The sequence below is a fragment of the Lissotriton vulgaris genome, chromosome 12 (genome assembly GCF_964263255.1).
Source record: "Lissotriton vulgaris chromosome 12, aLisVul1.2, whole genome shotgun sequence".
NCBI classification, from domain to species: Eukaryota; Metazoa; Chordata; class Amphibia; order Caudata; family Salamandridae; genus Lissotriton; species Lissotriton vulgaris.
In genome coordinates this window covers 92,567,479-92,586,714 of record NC_141700.1, presented here as the reverse complement: position 1 = coordinate 92,586,714, position 19,236 = coordinate 92,567,479, and the positions used below count along the sequence as shown (strand labels likewise).

Genomic DNA, 19,236 nt, shown 5'->3' with positions numbered 1-19,236 from the left:
GTTTAGGTGCTATTTAGTGCACCTAACAACAACACTGTGGGGTACGTTATTTTTCAGGTTTGATAAATAGCACCTATTACAACTTTTTGTGATAGAACATACGATTTGGTGTTTAACACCCCAAAATCCACATGATACGGTAAATACTGCATGCTTTTCCCCCCATTAAATCTTCAGAAATCGAGTGAAGATTGTTATTTAACGCATCTGATAATTATGGATGCGTTATATCAGTGGTGTAACAAAACTTGAGGGTGCACCCCCGCAAAGTACATGGAGGGGTCCCCCTCTCCCCTGCCCACCACCTCACACTTTTGCCTTTGGGGCTCCTGGGAGCTCAGACCCCCCAAAAATGTTCAGGTTAAATGTATCTGCCTCGAGAAGCTGTTGTGATAGTAACATTTTGTTACTTTTCATACAAATCGCAATATTTTTAAGCAACCACAACATATTAATTTAATAGAACAGCACGGTGCTTCCTAGCAGGTAAGCGTGCTTAAAACAGGTATAAAACCCCTTTTTAAATGTAATACACATAAGGGATCAATTGTCTAGCGCCTTTCTACTCGCATAAATGGAGCACATCCAAAATCAATGATTTTGTACGTGAAAGGGAACTGTTACCACTAAGATAGCTTCAGGAATGGAGACATTTTTTATTTGGGGGTCTTCCTACTACCATGGTTAGAACAGATAGCCCCAATATGCGAGTCAGTATGTAGGAACAGCCGCAAGGCTACATGGGCATACTTCTTTAAGCAGTAGGACTTTGACATCGCAAACTCACCAGGTTCTCAGAACACTGTTGCCAATAGCATGCTCAGAATGTATCCAGACAAGGAAGGTTCCCTACATAACCAAAAGATTTTATTACCGGAGAACTTTTCTACAATAAATGGAATCACTGTCTTTTTTAGATCTAGTTCGAGCAGAGACCACAAAGTGTGCTGCTTATCCCTGGAAAACAAAGGAATTCAAATTATATTTAAAAAGGTTTAATTTTCGGAAATTGGAGGCTTTTAATTCCTACCAAACGCTTGCAATAAAAATAATCTTACAGTTTAAGTCATGACTCTTTGATGGCGAGAAATAGAAAACAGGAGACCACTGAAGATATAGTCAGGAGAAATTTGTGGTGGCCATCTCTCCATAAGGACATAGTAGACTATATTGAGTCTTGCAGCATCTGTGTACAAGCTAAGGAGTACTCAATTTAAGGTTTGGCTTCTACATAGTCTAGAGTTACATCATCAACCATGGAAAGTCCTTTCTGTAGATTTTATAATCCATCTTTTTAAATCTCAAGGATGTAATGCCAAATTTTTTCGCCAAGAAGGCTCCGTTTTCTTCCTTGATTAAATTAGCCTCGGGCCCACAGATAACAGCCATCTTCTTTTCTGAAATGGTCAGACTCCATTGACTTCCAACAAAGATCATTTCTGAAAAGGAAGTGCAATTTGTTTTCGAATTTTGGGCCCAGGTTTGTAATTTCATCAGCATCCACAGAGCTATCTCTTCTGGATTTCATCCTCAGACCAATGACAGAGAAATGTATTAGAACCATGGAAGGAGATCTTTGTTGTTTTGTCAAGGCACTCAATCCAATTGGAAGTCTTTACTTCTATCTGTGGAGTTTGCATATGCAACATCAAACAACATCTTTTGAAAATAATGAGGGATAGATCGATCGATAGATAGATAAATAGATAGATACTCCTAGAGGATCGTCTAGCATCCCCAGGTTATGGTGAGATATTCCGCCAATTAAATAGACCAGGCAGGTCCTTTTTGCCTGGTTATCTTCTTTGTGGCATATTCATCCTTCTTTCCATGTGTCTTTTCTAAAGCCTCTTGTCCTAGATATTTTCTGATTGATCCACAACTTCCCAAACCTATTTTTGTAGATGGCGAGGAGGAATATGTAGAAAATGACTTTGCTACTCCAGAATTCTTGGAGGTAAACTGTAGTATCTGGTACATTGGTAAGGTAATCAACCTTGCCGCAGGGCGGGGGAGATACCCACTTCAGTTAATGCTCCCATTTTAATAGCGAGGTTCCATTGTTTATTTCCACATAAGACTGATCCTTAGGAGGGGGAAGAGTGGGAGGCCCATCGCTCAACAGATGGGGCTGCTGTAGCCTTCCATGCCTGTGCCATGTCCCGCTTGGCTATTACTAGGCCCGACCAGAGCAGCGCCCTATGGTACCCGTTTCAATCTACATCATATGTTATGTGAAGCACTGTCAGTTTGGGGTCACAAGGTATCCTCCACCCCAGAAGCCCCTCCAAGGGCCCCAGTACCCCACTCCAGAAGGGGGAAGAGGATTGGGCAGTGCCAAAATGTGTGTACCAAGTTTCCAACAGGACGTTTCACCGCAGGCAGGCACCCAAGGCGATCAAACCCATCTTGAACTATATATCACGGGTGAAGCAAGTGCGGTGGAGACATTTCGGCTGGATCAGTGGGAACTGGGAAGCTTTCACCGGCTCTCTGGTGGCAGCCAAAGCCTCAGTCCAGTCCTCAGCGTCGAGCGGGCCCAAGTCAAACTCCCACGCCTCTCTCACTCATAAAGTCCTGCATATATTGAAGTATATTTCGACAGTTTGTGTTCAGGGATGTTAGTGAGTAGGAGTCTAGCTTCCAAAAACCAAAACTCAGATATTCCTTCCTTGAACTGCAATCCTGACATTACTTTAGGAACTGTCTGCCTGATTGACCTTTATCTGTTTCTTCCCAATCCAAGATGGCAGAAAGGAATTTCTAGTTCGTCTCCTTATTTCCTGTGAACTTTCGGCATAAAGACACATTCTAGAGGCGGAGTTAGCCGGACGCAACATGGATACGTTGTTGTCCAGTCTGATCGGTCCGGGGTTTCTGACGCGCTCCTTCATTACTGCTGCTCCTTCTTACTCCTTTGCTTGGTGATCTTGCTTTACCCTAAACTATAGATGTTCTTAACTTATAAATATTTTCCTCTGAAAACAGTTGTTCTCAGTTCTCTTGAGTTTGTTTAGCTTCTAGTGTTGGTCCATCATTCTGGAGTCTCAGCAGGCAGAGTTTCAAGCCAAATCTCAGAACCAAGCAAAGAACTTCAAATTCTACTGCTACGCGACCTGCCCTGGACAGGGCCCATGCACTCGCTCTTTAAACTGGTAGCTAGCCCTAGCACCTCATTGTCTACTTTACAATCCTGAGCAGTGCAAACTCTCAAGGTACCTTCGAGGGCCATCTTTTCACACAGCTTATCGGGGGCAGTTCCCCCAAGCTACCCACCAGGCCACCTACAAGCTTCACACACTGCCCACCATAATATAGCTCATCATCTGGACTAGACGTGGCTACTGTCTTTGCTGCCAAGCAGTGCCAGCTCCACAATGCATGCCTGCGGCAGTTCCTCAAACTGCGTAAAATGAGAGCCTCTCACACTGCAGAAACGTGTGTGTACCTGCCACTGTTAGCCAAGGCTCATGGTAAACACTGCCCACCTGCATTGCACAATCCCGTATATATGCCGTATACCACCACTACTCACACTTCTCACCACCAGAAGCCCCTAACAGCTTCTTGAAGTTCCTCCCATCACATTTCATGTCAGTGCCTGTATCACACACAAGGTATCAGTTGCACCTCTTAACACTGTCCACCAGGTCTAGCTTTTGAAGCTTCCTACTAGAGTGAACTCCTTACACCACCCATCAATGCTTGCTTTTCACATTGCTCACCCGTGCTCATGACTCACTGTGCCAACCAATAGCAGCCCCTTGCACCTCCCACTAGTGTCAGCGTCTCACACTTCCCATCCACATAAACTCCACACACATTCCACCAGCGCAGAGGTCTCACACTGCCCACTGGTTTTTTCTCCTTATACTGCCAGCCTGTGCTGATGGACGCCAATTCACTACAAACGAATGGGTAGCAGAGGTTACATCACGCATCCTAAGACCAGATGAGGGCATTGATTGCCCCCCCGTCACACCCATAGCCCCACAGCCTCCTATTTGCTCACCGATGCCAGCTCCTCATACTTTCTACTTACTCCTCATAGTTGGTGTGCCTGCTGCATCCTCAACACCTCACACCGCACATTAGTGCGACTCCAGCCGCGGCCCATCAGTTCCTGCTCCTCACACCGCCAACTGTTACAGCAAGCTTTCCCTCCCGACAGGACCCCTGGTGTTTGTTTCTCACATCTTTCATCAATGTCAGTTATACTTCCTGTCAATGCCAGTACTTCACACAACTCTCAAATGCCCATTCTTTTCTGCACAACACTGCCCGCTTCTCACACTGCTCACTAGTGAAAGCCACAGCCAGACTAGTCATCAACCTCCCTGATGAACCCACTTCACACCCCACCTGAGGCAACTCCACTGGCTCCGTGTGCAGAAGAGATGCCAATTCAGGCTTCGGACCCACGCACACACGGCTCTACACAACCAAGGACCCGCCTACGTTAACCACCTCTGAACTTCAACCAACCATCGAGTAGACTACTCTCCACCTCCCTTTGACTTGCCCATACTCCCACTTCTACCAAAGCAGAAGTGGAGGACGTTCCTTCTTCCACATCACAACAAAGGTCTGGAACAGCCTTGCACGCACCTCCAGACCATCACCTCACTCCCGGAGTTCTGAATGGCCCTCAAGACCTGTCTGTTCGAATAAGCCTCCGGGACCTGCGAGCGCCTGGATGCTCTATAGGGTGATTAGCTGCGCTTTATAAATCCTGATTGATTGGATCAGACTGTGCCGGCTCCTCCAGTGAGCTGGACCAATGTCCCATCACCTCCACAATCGACCCTCGTGTTTTAGCTCATCGGGCACCAGTGCCATCTCCTCCCACGGTACACCAGTATAATTTTCTGGCATTTTCATACTGTGTGCATCCAACCTGCTTCAGAGGTTGCTGGGGGTATTCTTCCTATTCTGGTGGTAGTACACAGAGGCCTAGGTACCATTGGTGCAGCAGGTGCAGTGGCACCGGGTCTCGGACCCTGCGGGACCTATTAAACACAAATTATTGATTTATTTTGCTAAGCAGACAGCAGTCAAAGGGAATCTTTTCCTGGCATGCACCAGAACACATGCAATCCTTGCTACGCTACTGGCAGTGCAGATTGTGAGCTTCATTTTGAAAGTTAGCTGAACTATATTCCTTATTTCTGCTCATAAAATAAACTTTGCATGCGTTTTCATTTTCATTCCATTCACAAAGGCCTATCCAACGAGCCGGCGTATTTTAAAGGAAGTCTGAATTCGGTCAAAATTAAATTTTTAGGGGGCTTTTAGTTTTGGAAGTTTGAGAGTTAATAAATAATTAGTGTGTGGACCAGCAGAAAGGAAGGAGGTAGCCCTGGTGCGAGGATTCACAGAGCCCAAACTAAAATACTATTTGGCTGTTCACGTGTTCTCTTACCCAGCAACAGGGTTTAATTCTGGCAACCGGGCACCCTATTGTGGCTGCTGCCGGCCCAGCAAGGATCCTCAAGAGTGGGGTTTAAAAGGACCCGAAGAGAGATTGTGCGACAACCCCTCTCCTATATAAACATGGTACATGCCCGCTCTCTTCATTCTTCCTGCTACAAACAGGCTGCCAGTGAGACAACCGAAACGAGGCACCGGCTGGCTGGAAACTGATGGGACAGATAGTCCTGGCCCCGGGAAGGAAAGTGAAACAAGGAACCACACAGTAACTGACACTGAAAACCGAGCCCCTGGGTGTCACAAGAGACCTCTCTCTCTCTCTCTCTGCTGCAATCGGTCAATAGAGACGGACATTGCGTCACGCCATGCTGGGTGTACAATCCAGGCAATGCTGAAAGAGGACTGGATTGGTTCCCAGGGTAATTACCAGCAGCTGAGATTAATCGAGCCCTTCACCAGTCTCTTTTTCTTGTTTACCCCAGGGATCCTACCTGGCAGGAAGGCCGTCAATATACCTTTGGCTTTTGTTAAGTGCTGCGCTTTTGGTGTTATTGCTGGCCTCCATTTATATAATCCCATTGGTGGGGCATCATAGCTCGTAAGGTAGCCCAGGCACAACTTTCCCAATGGTTTAAAGCTTGCCACTGCATACTGTAGTGTCACTGCACTGGCAATGCAAACAAAAAGAATTCCTTTCGGTGTTGTTATACTTCAAATTGGAGACCAAAAGGCCTACACACAAGTCATGATTTACTTTGTATTCAGATTATGAAACGGATAAATATTGCTACGCAACACTAGATTTACTTTTGATCGCTCAATTTATTTTCCTGAAAAAGTTTTTCAGTTAAAAACTTTTTAAGGAAAATAAAAATTGAGAAATCAAAAGTAAATCTAGTGTTGCGTAGCAATATTTATCCGTTTCATAATCTGAATACAAAGTAAATCATGACTTGTGTGTAGGCCTTTTGGTCTCCAATTTGAAGTATAACACAGAAAGAATTCTTTTTGTGTACATTATTGATACCCGGTCCTTTCTGGTTTCTGGGAGACTCTTATTTTTTAAGACTGCACTGGCAATGACAGACTTGACCAGACTGCTCATCACATACAGAGCCAGGGACCTGGGCATTATATGGCACTGGTCTAGGCCTGAAGAATCCCACTGCACTATCACTGCTATAAGCATGAGGCTAAGAAGCTTTGGCAGATACAATAGGGCTGGCTTAACTCCTTGGACGCTCATGAGGAGCTCAGCTCGTCATGAACATTGGGAAACTCAATAAACCAGCACAGGAGGAAAATAAAACTAGCATCGATGGTGTTAATGTGCCAGTGCACGCCAACACAGATATTCACAAATACTATTTCCGTGCAGTGCATGCACAAATACTATTTCCGTGCAGTGCATGCACAAATGCTGTTTCCGTGCAGTGCATGCACAAATGCTGTTTCCGTGCAGTGCATGCACAAATGCTGTTTCCGTGCAGTGCATGCACAAATACTGTTTCCGTGCAGTGCATGCACAAATCCTGTTTCCGTGCAGTGCATGCACAAATGCTGTTTCCGTGCAGTGCATGCACAAATGCTGTTTCCGTGCAGTGCATGCACAAATGCTGTTTCCGTGCAGTGCATGCACAAATGCTGTTTCCGTGCAGTGCATGCACAAATGCTGTTTCCGTGCAGTGCATGCACAAATACTATTTCCGTGCAGTGCATGCACAAATACTATTTCCGTGCAGTGCATGCACAAATACTATTTCCGTGCAGTGCATGCACAAATGCTGTTTCCGTGCAGTGCATGCACAAATGCTGTTTCCGTGCAGTGCATGCACAAATGCTGTTTCCGTGCAGTGCATGCACAAATACTATTTCCGTGCAGTGCATGCACAAATGCTGTTTCCGTGCAGTGCATGCACAAATGCTGTTTTATCACTTTACAGACAGCCCTGTAAGTTTTGCAGGTTCTGGGAAAAGTTGTAACATGGATTGCTTTCTGTCTGAAATGCATGTAGGGATGACAGGGACAAACATGGTGATGACAGAGGTTGCTTTTCTGATGTAAAATAGTCCCTCGTGCATGCCAAAGGAAAACTTCCTAAATGGCCGAATGATACGCCAAACAGCCAATGACCAAAAGTGAAAGTGTGATACGTCTCTGGGTGGAGCCAAATCCCACTCTATGAACATGTAAAGATGTTGTTGCAAGAGGTAATAGGTTTTGTCAAATAAAATCCTTAGAACCGGAAACCAGAGGGCTGACGTAAATCACAAAGGATTCGAATAAAGCGGAAGGGGTGGGTACCGGCCGGGTATACCTTTCAACCAGCATGTATGTGAGCGAGGGGGGGGGGGGGTGGTGAGCCTGGGTCCGTTCTCACTCTCCAGCACACACTAACCTCGCAGCTGGCATGAAGGACGTGGGGGGCACGCGCCAGGACGGGCCTGGGAAGAGTTGGGGCAGTGTGAAGGGCAGAGCCTTTGCTCTGGTGCATTTATTACCTTGTTTCCATCTCTAGTCACTTCGCACGCACACACGTAGTGGAATACACTGCAAAAAGTTCCTAATTGTATAAAAACACATTAAAGTCTCTGAAGCGTGGCAGGAATGGGGCCAGTGGAGTTTGTTTTTCCGTTTTGCGACTGAACAGGCAATATTTGCTTTCCCACACCCACTGAGTAATTTTACACACACACAAACAAGCATTGGCAAAGCCAACAGTTCTCGCCTGTGCAACAGCTATTGGCTTTGGCAATGTGTTTTAGCCATTATGTACATCAGTGGTGCTGCTGTTCATCATGGCTAAAGGTAGTGGTGTGGGTTACAGTTGAGTGGGGTAGAGAAAAATGGGGTAGAATGGAGTGGAGTGGGGTAGATTGGGGTAAATTTGGTGGGTTAGATTGGAGTTGAGAGTTGGGTAGATTAGCGTTCTATAGTGGAGTGGGGTAGATTGAATTGGGGTAGACTGGATTGGAGTTTAGTAGATCGGGTTAGATTAGAGGATATAGATTGGTGTGAGAAAGATAGGAGCAGGCTAGATCAGGGTAGATTAGAGGTGGTAGATCGAGGTAGATTGTGGTAGTGTGGAGTAGGATATCCATCGGGGTAGATTGGGGGATGAGTTGGGTGAAGTGGGGTAGACTGGAGTGACGTGGGATTGATTGGAGTGGTGTACACTGGAGTGGAATATAGTAGGGTACAATGGAGTGGGGTAAATTAGGGTAGTTTGGAGTGAGGTAGACTGGGGTGGTGTGGGGTAGATTGGGATAGGTTGACTAGTTTGAAGTGGAGTGCAGTGGGGTTGCTTGGAGTGGAGTAGATTAGAGTGGGGTAGACTGGAGTGGAATGGGATATACTGGCGTATATTGGAGTGCAGTAGAGTAGATTGAAATGGTGTGGGGTAAAGTGGGGTGGGGTTGATTGAGTGGATTATGGTAGGGTATATCAGAGTGGAGTAGTTTGGAGTGGGGTAGATTGGGTTAGGGTGGGGTGGATTTCATGGGGTAGACTGGAGTAGGATAGGATAGATTGGAGTGGTATGGAGTGGCTTGGGCTGGAGTAGGTTAGATTGGAATGAGGTAGATCTGGGTGGCATGTGGTATGTTGGAGTAGAGTGGGGTAGATTGGGTAAGGTGGAATAGAGTTTGTTCGATTGGATTAGAGTAGAGTAGAGTGGGGTGGATTAGATTTGGTTGGAGTGGAGTATGGTAGATTGGACTGGAATGAGGTAGATTGAAGAGGGTTGATGGGAGTGGGGTAGAGTGGAGTGGAGTGGGCTAGAGCAGGTGGGGTAGGGTGGATTGCATTGGCATTGAATAGGGTGGATTGGGTAGACTGGGGCAGAGTGGGGTAGATTGGAGTGGGGTACATTGGAGTACAGGGGACTGGAAGAGTGGAGTGGGGTAGCTTGGAGTGGAGTGTATTGGGGTAGATTAGGGTGTAGTAGAGTGGGGTAGATTGGGTTTATTAGAGTAGGATAGATTGGATATGAGCTGGGTACATCAAAGAGGGATGATAAGAGTGGGATAGTTTGAAGTGGAGTGAGATAGAGTGGGGTGGGGTAGATTGCAGTGAAATTATGTGGAGTGGGGTAGACTGGGCAAGAGTCGGGTAGAGGGAGTTGATTGGAGTAGAGAAGAGGTTGTGGTGGGGTAGATTGGAGTGGGTTAGAGTGTAGTGGAGTAGATTGGGTGGAATATAGTAGGGTAGAATGGGGTAGATTGGGATGTGGTGGACTAGATTGAAGTGGAGTGCAGTGGAGTATATTTGGGTAGATTGGAGTGGGGGAGTGGGACAGATTGAATTGGGTGAAGTGGGGTAGATTAGAGTCCGATATACTGGGGTGGAGTGGAATAGATTGGGGAAGTGTGGAGTGTAGTGGATTAGAGTAGATTGGATTGTGGCAGATTTGGGTGGGGTGGATTGGGATCGATTGGACTTTGGTAGATTTGAGTGAAGTACGGTAGATTGAGCGGAGTAGATTCAAATGGAGTGGGGTAGATTGCGGTGGAGTGAGTAGATTGGAGTGGGGTGGGGTGGATTGGAATGGAGTAGATTGTAGTGAAGTAGTGTGGGGTACATTGGAGTGGAGTAAGTGGTGTGGAGGGGCATGTCGTGGAGTGAGTGGCACAGATTAGAGTGACGGAGTCGAGTGGTGTGTCGTAGAGTTGAGGGGTATAGAGTAGAGTGGCATGTTGTAGAGGGGAGCGTTGTAGAATCGACTGGTGTGGCACAGAGGGGAGTGACTTAGTGGGGACTATGCATGTTGGGTAGCTCACTGCCATAACAGACAGCAGGTTTTCAATTGAAATAACCATTAAATTCGCACCGAAATATGGTTTTACTGCACACAACACCGAAATATGGTTTTACTGCACACAAATGATCACCTAGTATATTGATATATTTAAACTGTATTAAAATATTTGTTTCCACCACACTTTATAATTACAAAATAAGTGTGCTTCATTTGTGATAATTCTTATATATTCTGTGACATTAGCTCAGTTCATTTTTTGTGTTCTAGAAATATAATAAAATAACACCCCACACCCTCTCCTCTTACATGCATACTCAGCGGGATTGTTACCTCAATTCTCTCACTTTGAAGTCAGAGAAAAAAAAGTAAACACCAAGCTCCCTCGAAAGAGAGACCTTCACATTTGACCGCTGTCTATGAATGCACCGCAAATGTAACAAGATAAGAACAAGATTTAAAGGCTGTTTACAGAAAGTGAGTTTGTGGAAGAATACAGTAAACACGGTTTAGGGAACGGGTGGGAGGAACTCAAGCTGAACAGCCTAAGCAAGTAAAGCCAGCAAATAGAAAGTCAGTAAATGGGAGTTACAAACCATAAAGCCAATGGTAAGCAACGGGCGGAATGCATTCCTAGGTCAGCTTTCTGAATGTCCCCAAGATGTCTTTAGCAAACTAGACAGTTGCGCTGTCTGATAGGCTTAGACCTGAAATTGCAAGGTCCAGAATATACGCTACTGACTTCACAGTCGTTTGTCGAACATGTTGCTCTCTCCCTCACAATGAAGCATTCGGATCAGGTTCTTCCGGTTCTCAGGGATTATGTGCTGTAGCACACCTGGCGAATGTCACAACTCCTGGTCCGACAGCGTTAGTGAGGGCCCCACCCTGGGTTTTATACAGACACTGCAAACTGCTTTAAAGTACCATTACCGGAAGGTGCTCAGCTCAGAGTGCATGCTCAGGCTGGAAGAGGCAGGGATAATTCCCGGAAGTGATCACTCCATCGGAAAATGGTGGGGGGGGCATTGGTGGCAGGAACGGGCACCTCTTTCTGCAGGGATGGAACGGGACCAGCTACAGCAGTGAAAAGAAACTGGTCAATCCAGCATAGCAAAACTTACCATAACATAAGCACAACATATCTAAGAACAGACTGGGAACAAAATTTAGCCCTGGTACACATGCCAACAGACTCTATTCAGATGGAAGAATATTGATTTTGTAAGACAAAATGGCTTTATTTTAGCGGTTTCCCGCCTAAAACGGCCTTTGCTTCAATGTATGTCAATGAGGAAAACGATGTCCCCAGATGTCTTTTTCAACATCTTCCACGTTCAAGTTTTAAAATGATGACATGTATCATACATGCCATTAGACATGAATCAAGCGGGAGAATCCCAATTTTTTATAGCTAAAAACGTGCTTACTTTTGGATGTCTCCTGCCTGAAATTGCCTCCTTTTCAATAAAAGTGAATGAGGGGGGAGGGGGGGGGGGGACATTTTTTGGTTATTTTTTTTAATCTCCCACTTTCCTCTTCTAAAATGTTGGCATGCATAATGTACACCATGGGGAGAGACGCTGGATCATGGCAGACTATCCAGCTCTGAAAGCAGCCCCCTCGCCCGCAGCCCAAAGGGCAAATACTGGAGTGGCAGATCTGGCAGTCTGGCTTTGAGCATACTAGCATTCACACAGCAGTTGGTAGGAGGTGCAATACAAGAAACTAATATGACACGCCCCATCAAGCCATCAAATACTACAGGAGACCCTAACAAGGCCCACTCTTTGTTTTTTGGTTTGTTTATTTATATAGTGCGGCTTATCACCCACAAGGGTATCGAGGCGCTATCCATGGGCATGGGGATTAAGTGATGTGCCCAGAATCGCAGGATGTTGCACCGACACAGAGACTCGAACCTGGATCCCTGGTCGGCACATCTGGCTGCTGCATCAAAGTCAAACCAAAGAAGCCATTGGTGGGGCTGGTTCTCAAGGATAATTATGTGAGTATGTGCATCATATTCCTTATTTACACCTCACAGCACCTCGAAGAATTTTTTTGGTGAATCCGGTTGTGTCTATCCACCAAACAAAGAGGGGTGGTGAAAGTACCATGGCAAATCATGCTCTTTAACCCCCCCCCCCCCCCCCCACCCCGCAGATTACAGAAGGCGCTACACCAAGGGACGTGAAAATACTAGGCCCCAATACAAATCGGAGAGCATTCAATTGACCGGCCGTCCCCTCCCATCAAGCCCTCACCGAGCCAGTGCTTCCAAATGACCAGGTTTAGCCTTAGGGCTTCATCACTGGACGGTGCCAAAGAACAAGAAAATGCCAAACTGTGGCCTTTGTAGTAAGAAGTTTGACAAACTCCAACGACAAACTGCCATTTCGCTTGATTACCCAAATTCCTGCCGCTGCCCGAGCAGGTAAGAGCGGTGGCGCTGGGGATTTCGACAGACAACAACGAGGGAAAATTATTTATATAACTATCCCACATGACAGCAGACACATGTTTTGTTTGGGGTTTTCTCGAAATCAGCTTTTTCTAGTCCCGTATTGGGTGCAAACTCCATTTTGCTCTCAAAACTGAATTACAGGTGGGGAGCAAATTTCAGGAGTTTGCTCTCACGTTGTGTGACTGGTGAAACTAGGTGCAAGTTGCTGGAACAAATATAGTATGTGCAATTTTTGCATATATTGGCATGGTGAATATTATGGGTGATTAGCACGTTGATCCTTTTCCAACATGTAATCTAATGCAAATTACACATCTGCTAATTTACAAACCTTGGACAATTGTAAATTAGCAGGTTGACAATCTACACCCAATTTAGCTGTGCATGGTTATCTGGTCCTGAGTATTTAGCACATGAGTGAAACAAACTAGGGTGAACGGAAGAGGGTTATCAGGTAACATGTGAGGCAAAATTGACCTCTAATGATTTGGGGACACATTCTTCTGTTTTATTTTGCTGAAGAAGTGACTATATCAATGAATTATCTGTTGTATACAGCTATACCAACTGAATTGTGCCAATGTCAGACTTAACCGGAGTAAAAGTGACCAAGGATGTTTCGAAAATGTGACCAATTCCACCCGAAGCAGCCAGTCACATCTTTCCACAGACCTATTGGTCACACAATGTAACAATGGCTATTTCCCCTACGAGGAGCTGTACGGAAGGTGCAACCTCTCATTGGGAAAATCCAACCTACTTTGCCATGGCGCCCCCAAATTAGGGGCCGCACCTGACCAGCCAGTCGGGGTCGGGCGGTATGTGATGCCACCTGCCCGTAGTGGGTTTATGATTGGGGCTCAGGCACCATGAGACCTGAAAGCAGTTTAAGTGATTTTTGGGTTGTACCCATTCTGGTTCTTGACCCCCCTCCCCCTTAACAGAGGGTGCATTGTGGTGAAGCGGTCTCATCTGCTCACGGCTCTGCTGAAAGGGCTACATTTTTTTGTCCCGCCCACCATCCTCTTAGACAGCAGATTGTTGTGTAGTTTAATTTTCCTGTCATGTTTTCATGAATTTTTCTCTTTCAGCTTAACATAATTTAAGTTGGAGTTTTTTGTTAGCTATGTTTCTTTCGCATTGACTCATCTTTTGCTGCGCATGATAGGTGGGGCGCTTTGGGTCCATTGAAGGCATCCTTTTACTTGAGATACGTGGGACAGCGCCCCAGGGGGTCCACCAGGGGGTGCTTGTAGCAAGTCGGCTAGAGGGTGCAGGTGTATGGAAGTGCTCGCTGCCAACAGACCCTTATAGACAATCACTGCACGGGCGCCAAGCTAGTAAGTATGGGCGAATTTTGCGGATCTGCGGTCCGCAAACTCACGCGAAAACGCAAAAAAATCCACGAATCTATGCGTGTCAACATGCCTCTTGTGTATAAAGGGTCAGAGAGCGGGCAGGGCAGCAGGTGAGGAGAAAGCAGCCTCCTGGTCGCAGGAACTACACAGGCGTTGCGTTCGAGAAACTCAGGAATTCAAAGACCTCCCTCGAGTATTACAGCTAATTTTTGACAGCAGATATGGGGTTAAAGCACACTTGCCCAGCCGTGCTTACTAATGTTTTGGGCTGATTAAAACGTTACTGAATTGGAGCTTCAACTCTGGCACCTGCTTTATTTATATCTGTAAGTGCTTCCTGTTGAGGTTTAATTTTTGGCCCACAGGAAGCACTTACAGAGTTAAGGCAGGTGCCCGAGTTGAAGCTTACTTTGTAACCATTTTAGACTATGGCGCCGGCAAGCTGCCAGAGTTGAAGTTGCAACTTGCAAGTAAGCAACTTCAACTCTGGCAGCTTGCCGGCGCCATAGTCTAGCACCTGCCTTAACTGTAAGTGCTTCTTGTGGGCCCCAAAAAAAATCTGCATGCGAGCGTTTTTTTGGGCAATTTCGAAGATTTGCGGATCGCGAAATTGCCGAAAATCCCGCGAGCGGAACGGATTTTTGGCCCACAGTTACAAGCTAGCTCAGGCCCTCGAGGGGGATAATGTGGGTGTAGGGGGTGCCCGAGGTAGGTAACCTGGCGGGCAGACGGGACCCCTGCTCAAGCCTACTCATAGGAGGAATGCAAACAGGGTGGGCCGCTCCCTTTAGGGAAGGGCCTGCACAAGTTTACCAGTCATGATCTCACTTGTAGGATCAATACTGGATACGCAGGGACAAGGATAGATATGCTCAGGAATTTCTATGTATTAGAGTCCATGTTAAGGTTAGCCATCCATCAAAATTGTAAATAATACTTTGTTGTTTTATGGGGGTTTCTGCGTATAATTTTGTAAAGTGATATTGAGTGCATTTTAATGCGACATGTTTTTGTTATCATAATAAATACAGCTGGGGTTTACGACCCATAACCTCAAAGCTTTTAAAAGTGTGGGGTGTGCCGCCTTTGGCAATGGGGAATGATAGGGGTACAGGTGGGAGGATATGTGGTCATTCATTGGTAGGGCTGGGCCTCGGCGATACCTGGCCTTATGCAAATTCACATTTTTTCCTCCACACAGAAGACCTTTTGCCTGTGGCGAAGCCCCCTTTCCTGCACTCCCACAAAGTCTGGACATGTTCTGTTCCTTTTCACACCCTAGAAGGGGAGGCACTCGAGGGTGGCAAAGGGTCAACATCATCCTTTTTTCTGGAGCAAATCTCTGGCTTCAGCCAGGGAAGGTATCGGGGAGAGGTATGTGACTGTCCACATACTCATAGGTTGGCTGGCGTTCACAAATCCCCCACCAAACCACCCCTTAAACCTCCCACTCCTTGCAATGGATTTACTATTACATAATCACATGCAGTCATAACATACAATTATGTTGAAGAAAACCACATTTACGATTATTTTGTGGATTGTGGACTGGCGTAAATGGGCCATTTTCGGCCATAAACTTGATTTTTGGCCGTAAATGCTTGGTGATTCTGGCCCACCATGTCTTTCTACTGATTATGAAATAGAATGAATGAGGTTTAATTAAACTGTAAATTGATGGCGAACAAGAGGATTCACTACAGGGTGGCACACGCATGTTTCACCCACCCAGACTATTTGGTTTCAAGAAATGGGACCGAGTAGGGAACTCGAACCTGGGAGACATGTGGGTGAGTGGCCACTTGAAGTTATTGCCACTTTACAAGAACAGTTTGAACTACACAGATCCCGCGACACACGTGACCGAGCAGACAAGCGGGTCACTTTTAGGTGTGACTGAGAAGACATGCACAGGTTTCCCTACATGTGTGATCAAAGAGACATGCACTTGTTCCTCTGCAGGTGTCTTAGGAGATATCACAGGTCCCTGTATAGGAGTTAGACTGAAGACATGCACAGGTCTCCCTACATGTGTGGTCAAAAATACATACACAACATTCTTTGTGGACGTCACTGAGGAGACTGGATGACCAAAGAGGCTTACACATGCTCCTTTGCAGAGGTCACTGAGGAGACATACACAAGTTCCTCTGCAGGTGTGACTGAAGAGACGTGCATAGGTCCGTGTACGTGTGTGGCTGAGACACACGTGCCCCTCTGCAGATGTGACTAAAGAGACATGCAAAGGTCCATGTACGTATGTGACCCAAGTGACAGGCTCGGGTCTCCCTTCAGGTGTGAATGAACAGTCATGCACAGGTCCCCTACAGCGGTGCCTGAAAACATGCTCAGGTCATCTACTCAGGAGACACGCTCAGAGATCGCTCTACACATGTGCGACAGTGGAGGGTTACACAGATCCCTTCCTAGGTGTGGACGAGGAGGCAAGCCCGAGACCCCCTAGCGCTGTGAGTGAGGAGACATGCGTCGCCGTGACTGAGGCGCTCGGATACCTCCACTGACGTCTCTTCAATAGCACAGAACACCCCATGTGCGACAGAGCCCCGCGAACCAAGAGAATGCACCATGCCACGTGCGCACTGTGTGCGTAGGTAAAGAAATGGACCTCTGCCCCCATGCACTTACAATCATTAACATTAGCAACAAGGTGAAAACAACTCTGCGCCGACTCCCCTGCAGCCTAGCCTTGCACACATCGGGATAACTTGTTCCTAACAGTGTGCACTTCTTCGTGTGCGGTATTGACAGTCCTACCTTCTTTTCTCGCTTACTAGCGGGAATTGTGAACGCTAAGTCACCCACAGCACGTGCAGGTCCAGCATTTCACCCCGACTCCCCTCCAGACTTGTAGCAGATAAGGGAGCCGCTGAACACGGAGGTCCTCGGGCAATCTGCCCAGGATCACACATCGTGGTCCAGCGTAGAAGTCGGAATTGATGTTTTCTGGTTCTATAACTGTAATCTAATTACTAGCCCGCACCCCCGTCCCAGCACCCTCTCCCTACAGGGCATCTGCCCAGGATCACACACTGTGGTCCAGCGTAGAAGCCAGGATTGAAGATTTCTGGTTCTACAACTGTGATCTATACTAGTCCGCACCCCCCATCCCCTCCCTACAGGGCATCTGCCCAGGATCACACACTGACTGTGGTCGGCGCCACTCACTCGGATAGCGGTAGTAGAAGTCGTTCTCGATGTCCGAGGCGCTCAGGTTCTTGGTGTGCTCGTGCCACGCCCGGGAGTCGGTCTCGTGGTCGTAGCGCACGAAGATGGCGAAGAGGATGATGGTGATGCCCTCCAGGATGGCGCAGATCACGGGCAGCTTGACCCGCATGTTGGTGGAGTAGCCGGTCATCTTGAGGCGGGGTCTGGTGCCACGCGGGGTGAGAAGAAGGCGCTTTGCACAGCAGTGACTGGGAGAGGAGCCCCGGAGCAGACTGAAGGGCTGCGGGCAGGTGGCCTCTACTACTGTCGGGGGCCGGGCTCCATCGCAGCCGGTGCCTCCCGCCCCCTGCAGTCAGCCGGTCCCTCCCGCCGCCTGCAGTCAGCCGGTCCGACCCTCCCCCTGCCTTCAGCCGGTCCAACAGTCAGGCCCCGCCCCCTCCTTCAGCCGGTCCACCGGTCCGGCCCCGCCCACTCCCAGGTGAAGCGAAGTTACAAAGGTCGTCCCAGCTGACGGTGAAGCAACACCCGTCGCTGCCAATTGTTTAATGACGGGAAAATGCCCTGTTACGTATAGTGTATAGCGCTGCAACTCGAGCTGTGCAAGGACGGCGCTGTGCGTGAACACACGCGCACGAGCTCTGCGGGATGAGTGGGAATTTTTTAACGAGGAGCCCCCTCGGAGCAGGAGGATATATATATATATATATATATATATATATATATATATATATATATATATATATATATATATATATATATATATATATATATATATATATATATATATATATATATCTTTTTTTTAAAACATTTTTTTATTTTATTTATATCAGCGACATTATTCAAAGGTGCTATTGCGTTTTACAATAAACTTATGTGGTACACATGGTTCCACATTACCAAATAGTACCCTATATATGTACATAAGGTCAAGAACGACGACGTAGTAAAACTTTAGAGGGAAAAAAAACGGCACACGACGTATAAATAGTCGTTTTACACCTTCACTGTGCCCTGCCCCGCTCCATCTTCTAGCGTGGTAGATTCTAGTTCTAGTCAACTAGGGGAGCTTCTGACGTAGACTCTTTCCACGCGCGCACAGGGACGTCGCGTGCTTACGCGCTACCGCGTCCACGCTGCAGGGCACGTGACACCACACACCTGCCCCATTAAGAACAGAAACACCTGTAAAGGTGGCTTTTTATCAGCTCTGTGAGGCCCGTTTGGGGCTGTGTCGCCTGCACCGTTGGACCGTGTTCCGACAGCACTCTGGCTTTAGGTAGGTAGGTAGGTGTTGTAACGACAACGTAGGTAGGGGGTAGGGGGTAGGGTTCTGATGCTTTCAGGGTATCAATGACAAGATTTCACTGCTCCGGGCAGGAGTCCAGGGTCATGCCCATTGCATTCTAGAGCGAGCCTTGATCTTTGTTACATCAAGGGCAGGACCACTGTCATGATGCAGCAGGGGAGTACTAAACTGGCAGCAGAGTTGACTACATTATGCGGACAAAAAAGATACATTCATTTTGTGACATATTACCGTATTATTTTGTCTTTTTACACATGCTAGCACTGTCTGGGGGAAGCGTTTTGCTTCATTAGCACCAGTTCAAACCCCAAATACAGCATTAGGCAACAGAAAGGTGGCCAGCCAACCTTTGCAAGGGATCTTCCACTTCGCAGCAAAGGCGGTAGCCAGGTTTTCAGGAACGTTTGAACTATTTGAGCCAGAAACTGAATGTTTTTTGTTAGTTAAAATCTGCAGATTATGCAGCAGATGATGGATTATGGGGCAAGTGTGACAAGCACATAATTATGCGGAGAACAACATGGCCGCGGAATTGCATAATTCCAGTTGCCATGTTCTAGGGATGAACACCCAGCCGATTGGTGGTGGCGTACCAAAGATCAGCCCACGTGTAGGAGTGTTACACTGAGGAATACAGACATCCAGCGTGGCAGATTTTGGTAGCTGGATCCATTAAGGATCGAAGAACCAAGCCTGAGCGTGTACCTAAGACGGAGTGCGACTGAGGTT

General features: G+C 46.9%; 1 protein-coding gene across 1 annotated transcript in view; it reads right to left on the bottom strand.

Annotated features, from left to right (window-relative positions):
- The window catches only part of RHBG (Rh family B glycoprotein), a 61,926-nt gene extending 44,273 nt beyond the window's left edge, over positions 1–17,653 (bottom strand). Inside the window, exon 1 of the mRNA XM_086947321.1 lies at positions 17,199–17,653. Within this exon, the coding sequence (XP_086803447.1) occupies positions 17,199–17,388 (190 nt within the window). The 5' untranslated portion in view covers positions 17,389–17,653. The remainder of the gene's footprint in view (positions 1–17,198) is intronic.
- Between the last annotated feature and the right edge of the window lie 1,583 nt (positions 17,654–19,236).